Raw genomic sequence first — 15,671 nt, forward strand, 5'->3', positions numbered from 1 at the left:
TTCACCAAGATTTTCTTCTATAATCCTTCAACCGTTTCTCAAGTATACTTGTATAAATCTTACCAGGAACGCTCAGCAGAGAAATATCTCTGTAATTCTCACATCCAGTTTTATTTCCCTTTTTATATACAGGTACTATGAGAGTTCCACTCTAATCATCTGGAATTTGTCCATGTGTTGAGGCCTTCTGAACTATGCAGTGCAGCCACTATAAGACTTTTATACCTCTATATTTTATAGCACATATGAGCAACCTCCTGCCCTCTACTTCTTTTGATCCGGCCCTAATCTATTTCAGCGAAGTTTGTCTGATTCATGGTGGGAGAAAACATGGTGTGTTCTACTAACTCACATTAAGCTGACATCATATGACTTGCGCAAAATACACTATATTTTCTCCAACCAAGGTCTCTTTCTCACTTTGACTAGTGGCGTGTGTGAACATGTTACAACATGTCAGTTCGGTACTTGCGTTGGTATTGTGCTTTGTTCAGTGCCTGCATTGATGTTGTGTTCTGTTCAGTGCCTGCAGTGTAGAAGACAGTTTTGTTTGACAGTTCTGAATATCACTTATAAATTTGGGACAATGTCAGGGGTTATTGCAAAAAAAAGAAAAGTAGATGCAAAGAATCGTCAATTTCAAGACAACTGGACGGAGGATTATTATTTTATTCTGAATAAAGGTTTGCCTGTATGTTTGCTGTGCAACGAATCCGTATCTGTCAACAAAGAATACAACTTGAAGAGACACTTTACTTCGAGACATGTAGATCACCCAAAAATTGATGGACAACTATGAAAAGATGAAATACAGAAGTTGAAGAAGAACTTGGATACCCAGCAGCAAATGTTCAACAAGCAAAGAACGCAGCACCACAGCACTGTCAAAGCCAGCTTTGTGGTAAGCGAAAAAGTCGCTAAGCATTCTAAGTCATTTGGTGAAGGAGAATTTATCAAAGAATGTCTGCTGGATGTTGCAAGTATAATATGTCCTGAAAAGAAAAAAGACTTCGAGAATATTCGTTTGTCGAGATGTACTGTTGTCCGACAGATAGTAATTATGGCTGATGATATCAAAAGAAGTTTAAAAGAGAAGATTGCTAGATTGGAAGCATTTTCAATTGCTTTGGATGACAGCACCGATACAGCACAACTAACAATATTTATTTGAGGTGTTGATGCGGATTTCAACATCACAGAAGAATTATTGGTGCTTCGGCCGTTAAAAAGAACAACTACCGGTGAAGATATATTTGAAACAGTCAACACAGTCTTCGAGAGATTTGGGCATAATGGAGTTCACTATCTGGCATATGCACTGATGGAGCCCCTGCAATGGTTGGTGCACAGAAGGGATTTATTGGAATAGTTCATGAAAGAGCAATAGAACTACAGATCCATCCGGAAAATTTAACAAATTTTCACTGCATTATCCACCAACAAAATCTGTGTGCAAAATCGATTAAATTCACAAATGTTATGGAAGTTGTAGTAGCCAGTATTAACTTTATTAAGTAATGTGCACTTAATCATCACCAATTTAAGGGGTATTTGGCAGATTATGAAGATGTGTCTCATTATTGTGAAGTGAGGTGGTTGAGTAAAGGTAAAATGTTAAAACGATTTTATGATCTGAGACAAGACTGCAGATTTTATGACATAAAAGGAAACGCAATTAACCAAGTAAAAGTGGGTGTGTGATTTAGCATTCCTTGTAGATGTCACCGGATACCTAAACCAACTGAATCTTAAATTGCAAAAACAAGGACAATTGGTTCATGAACTGCATGGACATGTCAAAGCTTTTTGTAATAAACTAAGATTGTTGGAAAATCAAATAAGAGCTAAAAATTGTTATCATTTTCCTACTCTAACAACTCATAAAAATATCCCTTATAATTGATATAGAGATGAACTAAAGGCACTAATAGAGCAATTTGATACAAGGTTTGCTGACTTCAAAAACAAAGACTCCATATTCGCTATATTTGCTCGTCCGATGGATGTTGATGTAAATAATGTGCCAGAAAACTCGCATCATCACCATCAAATTCCTGATATATATACCCTCAAGGGGTGTACAGGATATGACACTACTACATGAAAAATTTACATCATTACTAACTTCCTATCTAAGATTTTCCTACAAATCAGTCTGTTACATGTCAAGACTCCAATATTATCAGGTCTTATATTTCTATCTTCTAAGGCACTTTTTACTGTATCAATCCACCAATTTCTTGGTCTTCCTTCTACAAACCTGATAGAGAACACCTGTTTCTCTAATCTATCCTCTCCCATTCTGCCAAAGTGACCATAACCATCTGAGATTAGCTCTGCTAATGCATTCCTGGATGCTGACGATATCGAGTTCTTTCCTAATATCCTCGTTTTTAATATGATATTGTCGTGTCATATCCTATCATTATGTGCCCTTTCTTATCTCTATCACAACTATATGTATATTATATAACTCTTATTTCTATCCTACACTTATTACTCCCAGGTTAATCCTTTCTTATCAATAACTACTGGCCGAATCCCTGATAAGAGTAAAGCTGTTATTTTGTGAGACAAAGAAATGCAAATGGCAGAGGCCTATTTCTTTGTCTCAGCACTAGTTCTATCTCCCTTTTCAAATTCAGAGAAAATTTATTTGTTTTGCTGCACCACCCTGAATCCTAGGATATACTAAATATGTAAGACCAAGGAGTTAGAACACAGTCAGCATTCACTCTTCTCAGCTAAAAACTTACACCTTGCAGTCATGACCTTATATTATACAGTTTCCCGCCCTTTTGTGGTTCGTTATATTTTATGAGCAAGTGCAGTAGGATGAAGTACAGGGAAGACAACATTCACAGTAAAACAAAACATCTTAATTACAGTTAGAATTCATATATTACACTGAGAAGCACTTAGTTAATCATTCAACTAAATTTTATGTACAGCATTAACACTCGTAATACAGTTAATTATCCCCTTTCATGAATTTCTATCTTAGAAACATAAATACTAACATTTAATCACTTAGTCTCAATTTTCTACTCTAATCACTTAAATTTTACTCTTAATACTTATCAAATTCCATTCATAATTCTCTTTAACAATCCTATTCAAATTTTACACATATCTCAGATTTAAGAACATTCATAATTCACTCTCTTTCAAGATACATTTATGAGACACTATTATATTTCCTTCTAAATCTATCAGCAACAGTTCAAAGAAATGTCTCTTATCACACACATTAAAATCTTCTCATTCAATTCATTAGTTAGTAGACATAAAGTTGTCACCTTACCAATTTGCTGGAATGCTACTCTGGCCACCTTCGTCAGACAACTACCTTATATGACCGCTTTACTTCGCACTTCCTAGGGATTTTCTATACGATTTCCCTCTATACTTCAAACTGGAATTATTCTGTAGTTTTCCACTATCATGATCTGCTGGGCTTTTATTTCCGACTGGTAAATTCCCTTGGTCATAACATCCTCGAACAAAGGAAACCCATGTGGAGGCTCCATACCAGCCGGACTTCCGTGGCACAGGAATACAGCAGCAAGAAAACGTCTAAAAGCCTGGTTCACAGCGTTACATCGCCTTTTAAACACTGCGCCGTTTCTCTCTTCCGTCATCGATGTGTACATCATGCTTTCACTACGTTGCGTGGCACTTAGTGCCGCTCGCGGAATCCTTTCGTAACTCTTGTAGCATCACGGTGGAGTGGGGGAAGCACCGTGCTACATAACAGATATACTAGTACATTCACCACGTGTCTCAGAAGTCGGCCGTTTCACATTTAGATTATTATTTCTTACCCAGCAAATGGTTAGTTACTTACATAATAATTTAGACTAAGCAACTATATAATAATAGCACAATGAAATTTCACAATACTAAATAAGATATATAAAAAACTAATTACGATTTCTATACAAGTGCTTCTTTATTTCTGATAAATCATTATTTTTCTCAAGAGAGTGATCACAATGTTAAGTCCGAGTGAAACTTAATTTTCTTCAATAATTTGTTTCACCCCGACTTAACAATATTGCCATTGATGCCATCTGTTCATGCCCCTAATTTATTCCATATAAATTTATTCAATTGACATCCTACTATATCAGCTTTTTTGATTCTGTTGTCTATTTCCATATTTAATTTACCATCTTCACTAAAAATCGTGCCTAAGAAGCTGAAATGTTTTACTTGTTCTATAAGTTCTCCATTCACAATGCAGTTGATATTTTCAATGTTTCTGCCTATTTTCATTGTCTTTCTCTTTTTAATGCTGACCTTCATACCATATCTATTACAACAGTTATTCAATTTAGTCAGAGAATCTTGCAGACTTGTAGCAGATTTATTTAGAAGTATAACATCATCTGCATAAAGCAAAGAGTTTACAGATGGAACTTATTGAGCTTCAGGCAGATTTAGTGCTAAAATCACAATTTAACAACATTGCTTTGATGGATTTTTATAAATTTTATTTGGTGGAAGAAAAATATACAATTATGCGCCTTTTCAAGAAAAATCATTTGTCTTTTTGGCAGCACATATGTGTGAACAGTTTTTTTCAAGGATGAAATACAATAAATCAAAAATTCAGACAAGAATAACGGAGGAAAACCTAGAAAATTCTATGCAATTATGCTTAAGTAATATTAACGTCGATATTGATAGTCTCGTAGTTGAAGTACAAGGCCAATCTTCACATTAAATTGTTATGTCGTTCATTATATTATAAAATTTATGTAGAGCTTTATACCAAAGCATTATATTATAAATAAATGAAATATGAAGTAACAACTTGTTTTAATTCATTTAATATTAATTTATTTTATTTAATAATTTGGTCCGGCCCTTGACTCCGAGACAGAATGATAATTTGGCCCTCGAACTAGGAAAGGTTGCCCATGCCTGCTCTATACAATATTCGGTTGTCAAATTAGAACTTTAGGTAATTTGCCTGTTACAATTCAAATTGTTCCTGTACTCATTTGTCATCGTGTGTACTGTTACAAGTAGTTTGTGCTCTGAAAATTTAAGTTTGAAATCCAGCAAAATATAAGCAAGTTAATATGTATTTTTTATGATTAATTGTTTTAGTGTTGTAATACACTGAAAAATAAGAGATTAAATCCACTTTACTAGCAACACATTTAGTATATTGAACCTTAAAATTCTTAATGCCTCCAGCATTCTCAATGCATTCTACTCACCACAACACTCTCCATGTCAAAAATTACTCCTCTTACTCTTTTCACCACACCTTTACACAACTTCCACGGACAGCTTTTCACTCTCCCCCTCTTTATTTTGGCACAACTTTAGCCCAATCCATGCTTTCATCTCTCCACCACCTAAATGGTAGTACTCCAACATCACTTAAAGATAAATCCGATTGCTTGGTGTCATTCTTATCTAACTCAAGAATAGATGACCAAAGCAACTCACCTTCCTCTACCTGGTGCATTGTATGCCTTCTGTGACCTTTTGCCAGAAAAATATCAGAAGAAACTTGAAAAACTTGGATACCAGAAAGGTCTGGACTAAATGGCATCCCACCAACTGTTCTCAAGAGATGTGTTCCTGAACAACATCTGATTTTTAGTGGAACCTGTGGCATAGTAATTAAATAATAAAGTAACACGTAAATTTAACAAGTTTTTTACGTGTTACTTTATTATTTGAACAACATCTGTTAGTTTTAGCATCTCTACACTATATTATACTTAAGTGGCATCCATCCTACAGCTTGAAAGCGAGCCCACATACAGACACTTCAAAAATGTGATAAGTGTCTACTTTCAAATTAGTGACTTATTGCTCTCTCACCTCAGTGCTATCTTAAAGTAATGGAAAAGGTCATCAATAGCCAAATTTTTTGACATCTGGAGAAATGCCAGTTAATCAGTGATAACAAACAGGATCACACAATCAAGTTACAGCAGATTTCATCATCTATCTCTAGACACATGCCATGGAAAGGTATTGAGTTGTGTGACACGTGTTGTTGCACTAGACATTTCCCAATTAAGGTTTGGCATATGGTTAGTCTCTTCTCTTTGTAATGATTGCCAGTTTTCTCTTAGGTTGTTCACTGTGGAATGTTGTTCTCTCTTTTAATTACGATAAATTTCAATACAATATGATAAATGCCCTAAACACTGATCTCCATACATTCTTGCAAAGGGATGATAACCTAGTTATCTTCAATGCTTCCAAAACAGTTGTCTTTCTCTCACAAAATACCTTATTTCTTCCTTACCTTTCACAATGCCCAACTAAGCAGTGAAGATCAGATCTTTCTTCTCGGAATGACTTTTCTGCCATAGTTACATCACTTCTATAGCATCCTCAACTTCCAGAAAACTTGGTATTCACTTTTGCTCAAGACATTACTTTTCATTTTTCCAGTTACTGTGTACAAATTTCAAATCTGTCCAACTTGAAATACTGCTCTCACAGTTGGTGGTTCACCTAAATTCTCTAAAAATGCTGTTCTGAAGTTCAGATGATTAATGACTCTTCTCTCACTCTCTTTAGCCACTGTCTCAGTCAGTTTCTACATTGTGTCTCAACAGATATGTCCATGGGTATTGTTCAGCAGCATTATGACCCCCATGTCTGTTATGTCTACAGCATAGGCTGCCTTTTACAGTTGAACTGCTGACTCATTGAACCAGCTACTCCCAGCCATCTTTCATTCCCTCTACTTCAGTTCTCTGAAAAGTACTAAGTATGCATAATGCACAGCATTATGGGATAATGGGGCAATTGATATGAAATAGTGGTAAAGATACTTCAGAAACTGTTATACTTGGGTAAAGGATTAAACAAGAATATATCTTGTCAAGTACAATTTACAATTAAGATTTTGGAATTATTCAGGGTTGATGTAAAATGAAAGATAAATACCTAAGAGCCAAAATTCTAAAATGTCAGTGTGAAGGAGGAAAATACTAGTAAATCCTACACAACATGCTTCAAAGTACTTTAAAACAATTTGTGAAGCAATTTTTGCTAAACATAATCTTCACACTTGATTATGGTGTCTTTCTCTTATTTCAGTTGAAGAGAATCTTTGAAATAAAATATACTGGAACATAGAAATGATAATACAAAATGAAACAGACTAGTATTTAAAGATTCCATCATCTGTTTATCAAAGATGCATGCAATAATGGTATAATAAGAAATAAGATACTTTTAAGAAGATTAAAACCTGAATCACATTTTTTTTGTATTCTATGGGAAATAAAGTTTCTTTTCTACAGTATCAATTTTCCTGATGCTATTTTGTTCAGCACTTGTAAGTACCTTCAAGTAATATCATTATTATTATGTTACAACTCCAAAGACACAGTGCACTACTCGATCCACTGTGTCATCCACAGCCCACTAATAGTACTTTTGCCTGTTATCTGGTGTGTTCTCTGATTGATTTGCCTGTATACTGTATGCAAAAAAAAGAATTTCTAGGAGGAAAAACCCTGCCACCTCCTTATGAGACTGGCTAACTCACTTTCAACAACGTCCACATAAAGATCCTTCTCATCACTATAAGAAGCAAACCAAATTCTTTTTCTAACTGAAGGACACAAAGTCTTGTCCTTCAGTAATATCAACATCAGAGTACTTTTGAAGGATGTATTCTCCATGCTTCCTCAAATTCATCTTGTCTCAAGTGTAATCTTGTTTCATTTCATTTGTTCAGACAGGATGAATTTGAGAAAGCCTGAAGAATACACCTTTCTATCTTTAAAACATGCTATTCATGGGTAATTAAAATTTTGCAAATAGAATAGCTAAGAATAAGTTCAAAGATGATGCAATCTCTAAAATATGATGCCATGCAGTATACAATTCAAAGAATTCTGAAGGATACAAGAAGAATTACTGTTAAACAAAAATGAATCTTTTTTTTTTTTTGTTTCAACCTTTTTATTACTCTATTATTATTACACAGGCCTGCAAAATTCGAGTCATGAAAAGTTGTCTGAAAACAATTAACTGTTTCCGATTTATTTTTGACTGCTGATTTCAAATATCTCTTCCATTTTTCTCTATCACATAAGGATTTTTCACAAAATGGATCTCAATATTACAGTAAAATAGCTTTAAAATGCATTATATTAAGTAAAATAACAGTATTTAAATTTTTCCATAAACATATTTGGAATGAAAGTATTGAGAAAAAAAAATTTTAATTAAAGTAATTAAAGATTAATCTTTAGTACATACTTTATATTTCGTTGTGGTGTATTTTTCTTTTTCCTTCAAAGCTTCTTTTTGAACCTTTTCTGTGAAATTCTTTTCCTGTGTCATCTCTGTACAACATCCAGCAATAGTCTGCCATCATGTTGACGTTCCACCTACCCTGATACCTTCTTTCCATCTCCTTGATGTCTTGGTGGAATCGCTCTCCTTGCTCTTCGCTGACAGTTCCCAGATTTTCAGGATAGTAGTCTAAATGAGAGTTGAGAAAGTGCACTTTTAAGCTCATGGAGCATTCCAAATCCTTGAATTTCTGTAGCATGTCTTCCATCTTCCATAATCATTTTATAGTTGGAGTCCTTGTGATTTCCTAAAAATTTTTATAGTTGGAGTCCTTGTGATTTCCTAAAAATTTGGTCACCACCTCTTTCAAAAGCTTTCCATGCTTCTTTTTCAATAGTTGCCATTTTTTTTTTTCAAACAGTTTATCCTTCATAAGTTTCCTGATATCTGGACCGATAAAAATACCTATTTCAATTTTGCTGTAGATAATCCTGGAAATTTTGCACACATGTATTTAAAACACTCTCCTTCTTTCGACAAAGCCTTGACAAATTGCTTCATCAATCCCAGCTTTATGTGAAGTGGGGGTAAAAGGATTTTTTCCCAAGCAACCAAAGTTTTGTGCAACACATTTTTATTTCCAGGTTCTAATGCAACTCTTTCTGACCATTTCTTCTTGATCCAATGTTGCTCTCGATCTCAGCTGTCCCACTCACACAAAAAACATTGGTATTTGGTGTATCCTCTTTGTTGTCCCCAAAATCATAGATATGACTTTAAGATCACCGCAAATTGTCCATCCATGATCATTGTACTTAAGTTTGCTGAGAATGAAGGCTAAATTGTCGTATTGTTTTTTCAAATGCATGGAATGTGCTACTACTACTACTGAAGCATACTTATTGTAATTATGGAGAAGCACAGCTTTGAGGCTTCTTTCTGAGGAATCGATAAACAACCTTCAACTGATGACTTCATATTTTACGTTGAATTTGCTTATCAGTCCAGGAATATCGCTACAGTAAACTAAATCACCTTCCTCTGAAAATTAAGGAAGAAAATCTCTTTCTCTATATCTAAACTATGAGAAAGAATGCCAGGGTCTAACAAATTCTTTTCGTTTAGTCTCGAGCCCAGCAGTTCTGAAGATTCCTTAGAAAGACCCAAATCTCTGACCAATCATTTAAATCAGTCTGTAAAAAAAAGTTCAGGTGGACCACTATCTTTGTATTCGTCATCATTGAAATCTTCAACTTCTTCGTTTGAATTGCTGCCGAGTAGTTCTTCTAAAATTTGTGGAGGTGTTGGCAAGGGTATTTCAGGATCATATTCCACTGGCATATTGCAGATGGTAAATTAGGAAAGGAAATGTCTCACATTTCAATTTTTCACATTAAAAACCTCGAACATTTAAAGAACAGAAGTAACAGTCATCGGTATGGTTGCGGAGTTCCGAAACGGAAAGATTTTTGTTCTCCCTTCGACCACCTAAGTTCTTCCACACAAATGGAACATACTATATGTGGTGTCCATGACCATGTTTCATCCCAAAATATGCATAGCACACTTTTTTCACGAAATCTGTAATGTTTCTTTGTTGTTTTTTTACCACTAACTCCCCACATATGTAGCAGAAAATGTTAGGTGAATTTTTGCAACTTCTTGAAGCCATTACAAACACCACTTAAAACACAGTTATACAAATTTTAACGAATGACATCAACATTATTACATGACACTACGTAAACATTAAAAAAAGCAAAAAAATTAAATTAAATCTTCACACTAACTTAAAAAATATGCCACCTTTCAGAAATATGATGACCTTAGTAGTCAACGACTAAAGTTCAACTAAATAATGACACAAGAAAATGTGTCTGTGGCAACAGGAAAGTCATCCGTTATATCGACGAATCAGATTCAAAGTAGCCACCTGCACTTTTATTTGCATTCCTCCCTCCCTCCCCTCTATCTTAAGAATGAGAAGTTTTGTGGAAATTTATTTATTTACCATAAAAAGACCTTATACAGCTTCAAAAATTCAAAAAAGCACTTATACAAAAAGCACTTATACAGCTAATTAGCTGTAAATAAAGGAGAATGAAATAAATACCAATGCGCTGAATTTAAATCTAAATACTACTAATAAAAACAATAAAATTAGAAATTGGGTAAAATTGGTGGGTGATGGAATTTTTTTACTATTTTTTCTGAAATCAGCACCTAAAATATAAGAATCAATTATTACTTCTCAGACAACTATTCCATTGCAAGCCTGTGTTATTCATAGGGAATAATATGAGTTTCATCGTGTCAGGACAAAATTACACAGGATAAAATTGCGCTGCAAAAATTACACAAGGACGAAATTACAAATTACCAAACGAAAAATTACACATAGATAAAAATACACAAGTAAGAAATTACACATAAAATAAAATTTACCAAAAATTGGAAAATATTTATAACCAGCAAGGGGTAAATCACTAGTGCAGATTTGGGCAAGGGGATTAGGGAGGTGGTTGAGTTGGAAACTCAAAATGATGTAGTGATTAGCTACCCTAATTAGTATTTACCTCGGATTTACAAGGAATAATTTCCTAAAGTAAAACCAATCGACAATTGTTAATCACCATGAACTGCTCAAGAATTTCTAAGAATTGTTTGGGTGAGGGTATATAAGTAAATTTTTGTCTTACATTCTTCAGTTCTAGTTTAGTGACTGGTAATAAACTAGTGTATAACGTGCGATGTAATAAATTTCATGATTAATTTTTTTTTAAAATTATTTTTAATTTACCCATAGCTGATTTTGAGTACGGCATTAGTAATAAAGGTGGTCAAATTATAATTTATAAAGGATTTGAGTTTGTTCGTCACCGTGAAACTGCTATCAGAACTATTCATTAGCATTGTGCAAAGTTTAGAACTTTACATTGTTGATCGCTACTCCACACCAGAGACAACAAGATTATCGGTGAGTCTTCAGAACACAGCTCCAACTTGCAAATCAAATGAAAAGAAAAATGTCGAATCCAGGTGCAACGTCTCGTGCTATTATAGTTAACAGTTTAGTGACTGTATCACAGGGATTAAAAATGTGCCTACCGAAGAAGAGCTCCATGACGAGGCAATTAAATAGATCCAAAGCTAAAACAATCGGAAACGTTCCGTCAAATCCAGATAACAAAAATTTTGAAATACCAGAGAAGTACTCTCTAACTGGTAATTAGTTTACGGAATTAACAACGCATATAAAGTATATTAATTAAAGGTAACTTTAATGAATAACTTCTATATTTCGGCAAAGTCACATTGCCATCTGTGCACGCAGGCACTAACACAAAGCAAATGAGGAAGAAAGCAAGAAACTAATATTGTTCCTAAAGTCCTAATGGTGCCCTCTTCTGGGCTAATTTGGTTTTAATAGAAACAATATTAGTTTCTTGCTTTCTATACCAAATTAGCCCACAAGAGGGCATCATTAGGACTTTAGGAACAATATTAGTTTCTTGCTTTCTAAACCAAATTAGCCCGCAAGAGGGCACCATTAGGACTTTAGGAACAATATTAGTTTCTTGCTTTCTTCCTCATTTGCTTTGTGTTAGTGCCTGCATGCACATACCATATCTTTATGTTCCTGAAGATGGCAATGTGACTTTGCCGAAATATAGAAGTTATTCATTAGTTACCTTTAATTAATATACTTTATATGCGTTGTTAATTCCGTAAACTAATTACCAGTTATGTCTAATCAACGTATAAGCCTTGCTACTAGAATCAAGTACTCTCTAAATGGATTATTCATGATTCTGGGGCAGAAGATCCAGAACATATAATACTAATTAGTCACACGACTCTTCTGGATCAACTTGTAGTTAACGATTTTTGGCTAGCAGATGATACATTTAAAGTAGTTCCAGAAATATATTATCAGTTATACAGTATCTATGTCCAATATGATTCAGGCGTCGCTTTTCCTTGTCTACTGGTTCTTCTACCAGGGAAAAAGGAAGAAATATACATGAAGATGCTGAACATGTTACTGGAGAAAATTCCTCAAGCTCGGCCACGAAAAATTTTGACCGATTTTGAAATAGCAGTAATGAATGCTTTCTGTACCGTGTTTGAAAACATAGAAATTGGTGGCTGCTTTTTCCACTAATCACAATCTATTATACGCAAAAGTAAATGAATGTGGACTAAAATCTCTATATGAATCCAATCAGTCATTTGCAGTACACATTAAAATGTTACAATCACTTGCACTTTTACCTGAAGAAGTGTTAGAAACGTTTTTAGAAGTTGCTGATCTGTTCTCTAATTTAGACAAATATAATGAACAAATAGAGCAAGTTCTCCTTTACTTCGAATGTACATATATTTGAGGTCGACAGCTCAGGAACGGCACTTATAGACAACCCTCTATTCAATATATCTACTTGAACCATAGACACTCTGCAGTCAACTGTATAGCTAGAACTGCAAATTGTATCGAAGGATGGCACTATGGACTTCAGTCGCTCTTTCAGTGTTCCCATCCAACTGTTTGGAAATTTTTGGATAACATTGTTAAAGAATTATCTTTACAACATACAAACTATCTGCAGCATTTAACTGGTCAACGAAACCCAGGACGTCATAGGTACATTTCGTTAAAACAACGTGTTCCAAATATTGTACAAAATTACAACTCTAATAGACGACTGGATTTTTTTTTACGTTATACTTAGTGTTTTTTTTTATTTTTGTTTTTTTAAATAAAAGTAATTTTTGCAATATTATTAAGAAAGTTTGTGTTTAATTTGACAACAAAATACCAATAATATTTTAATCGAATTAAAGTCAACAGGCAGAGTCAAAGTCAAATTCAACTCTTATAAAGTATTACAAAATTAATGGAACTCTTATCTGAAAATAAATATAAAATTCATCATAAAAATTTAAACTCTAAAGTAAAAAAACTTTGGTATGAATATTCAAAGTTGTGTAATTTTTTTTTAGTGTATTTTTATCTATATGTAATTTCATCCTTGTGTAATTTCTTTCTTGTGTAATTTTAACATGTAACCAAGTTTCATTACTAAGAGGTATTTTATCACGTGGGTCAACCTATGCTCAGAAAGTCTAAGAAAAGACCACACATTTCTGTAGGTTTTCTCAAATAAATAATGGAATAAATCAAAGAATTATCATTTAATTCTTAATTGAGGTATTCAAATTTAAAAGTAGTCATTAGGGGCATTAATTTTAGATTTATTCCAATGTCTCCAGCACAAAAGACACTACAGCTGCTTTTAGAGTATATTTTGATTTGCAATTCATTTTCTGGTAGAGATAAGACTGCACTAATAAACTTGTTGTGAAGCCAGTGATGAAATACTACCATTTTAAAATGCAAGCAATATGCTTTTCTCTAAAGAAAGAGATGAATAAATAAATTAATTGTCACTTACCTTTGTTTGGAAAATGCACAGATGGTCTTGGTGGTAGCTAAAAACAATATGAAAAAAGTGTCAACTAACCAACTGCTCATGCATAAATGAAATGTGAAAAAAAAAAAAAAAAAATGCAATATACACTGCTTGGAAAGAAGTCAATAGACACTATAGTATGAGGAACAAACAGCCATGGTACCCACAAATCCATATGGGGGGGGGGGGGATACTTTCCACAAACGTAAAATAGCAATTAATGGGAATTTTGGACTATTCTATGACTTGATACATGTAGTCATGTAATGAGGTCCTGGACTGTTGTAGGTGGACTTCCCTTGACTGATGTTCCAGTTCATCACATGGATGATGTTCAGTACCGTTGAGATCAGAGCTCTGTGAAGGCCAGTTAAGTGTGGCAATGTCCACAAACCATTCAGTTCCAGCAGAGCCTTATGACACTCGTATCGTCTCTTGTTAAAAGAGACGATACAAGTCAGTTTCATAGCAATACTACAATATAAGAAGCATTGCATTATCCAGAATGTTCAGATACCTCTTAGTTCAATGTTCGTGGCACCACAAACAGAGATCCAAGGCCAAACCATGAAAAACAGGATCGTGCCATCACACCATCTCCAAATTTCATAGTTGGGGTTACACACTCTGGTAAGAGATGTTCACCAGTTCTGCCATACCCACAGCTGTCCATCTGCTCGATAGAGAGCGTAGTGCAATTCGTTGCTCCATTCCACAGCTTTCCGAGCATCGTCCAACTGTACACGCTCTTTGCATCACTGAAGGCGACACTGCATGTTGGCTTGGGTAATGTGGAGTTTGCATATTGCAGTCCTACTATGGAAACTGTTGTGAGCCTTAGTTCTGAACATTTTTGTGCAGATTCATTCCAGTCAATGCACAGAACTTCGCATTCAACATGTTGGCCGAAGAATGACTTTTTACATATTATCATTTGTAGCAAACTATGGTCATGTTTGGTGAGTGTGATGGATTGTCCACTGTGGGTAGCAGTTGACTCCCTATGCTTCCATCTTAGTATGGAATCACTGAACGTTGACCTGTTGGCCCAATTTGTCAACGATTTGCTGAACAGATAGGCTACAACATAACATCCTATCATAATGCCTCTTTCAAATTCCGTCAGTGCCCTTCTCGCATCATTTCACCTGGACAGAGTTGCACTGACTTGAGAGTATCATATTCCTCCAATTTATACTGGCTACAAACACAACTTTTTATATAACATGATGCACCTAGTCCATGAGAGTTGGGGTGTCTGTTGACTTCTCTCTAAGCAGTGTATAAAATTCCAATTAAGCAATCATATTAAACCTTTGGGCTTTTTTTTTCAAAAACTTAGTATACCTAAAAAAAAAATATTTAAATCAGAAAAACTTAAATGAACACAATGAACTTATGCATGACCTTGAACTTATTCAGAGAACACTTGGTTTGTGTGTGCATTATTAGGTATTCTTTTTTTATCAAAATTGTATGTATTTTTTATTTCTAAACAATCACCATCAGTTATCTGAGTATGCATGATTTAAAAAAAGACACTCCATTGATATATTTATTTTTATAAATTATGTCTAGAATTTTCAAATTTTACACAGTAATTTACTGTTTTGAAATATTAATAAATTATATTTAGGATTAAGTATTAAACTAAACAGATAGTTTAATGGGAGGGGAAAAGATACAGAGTGCACTAGGAATGAATTAAAGGTTTAATGACTCCAATATTTCATCTATCACAGAAATGAAATCAAGGATACAATATAAAAACTACAATGCACACAAACAATACAAAGAATGAGTGAAAGTGATTAAATTGAAAACTCCAAAGAGTGGAGCTCTCTGTGGGCACTGGTAGCCTGTCTCCTTTGCTATGGGCTGAGAGGTCTAAGAGTTAGTTTATCT

General features: G+C 34.3%; 1 protein-coding gene across 4 annotated transcripts in view; it reads right to left on the reverse strand.

The window, feature by feature from the left end:
* Klp10A (kinesin-like protein 10A) overlaps positions 1-15,671 on the reverse strand; it is a 469,762-nt gene that overhangs the window by 345,068 nt on the left and 109,023 nt on the right. For all 4 annotated transcript variants that reach the window (XM_090390589.1, XM_090390588.1, XM_090390590.1 and 1 more), the window contains one exon: positions 13,749-13,785. In XM_090390589.1, the coding sequence (XP_090246715.1) occupies positions 13,749-13,785 (37 nt within the window). The remainder of the gene's footprint in view (positions 1-13,748; positions 13,786-15,671) is intronic.

Source organism: Typopeltis vanoorti, chromosome 3 (assembly GCF_054136105.1).
Source record: "Typopeltis vanoorti isolate ZY-2024b chromosome 3, IOZ_Tvanoo_1.0, whole genome shotgun sequence".
NCBI lineage: Eukaryota > Metazoa > Arthropoda > Arachnida > Uropygi > Thelyphonidae > Typopeltis > Typopeltis vanoorti.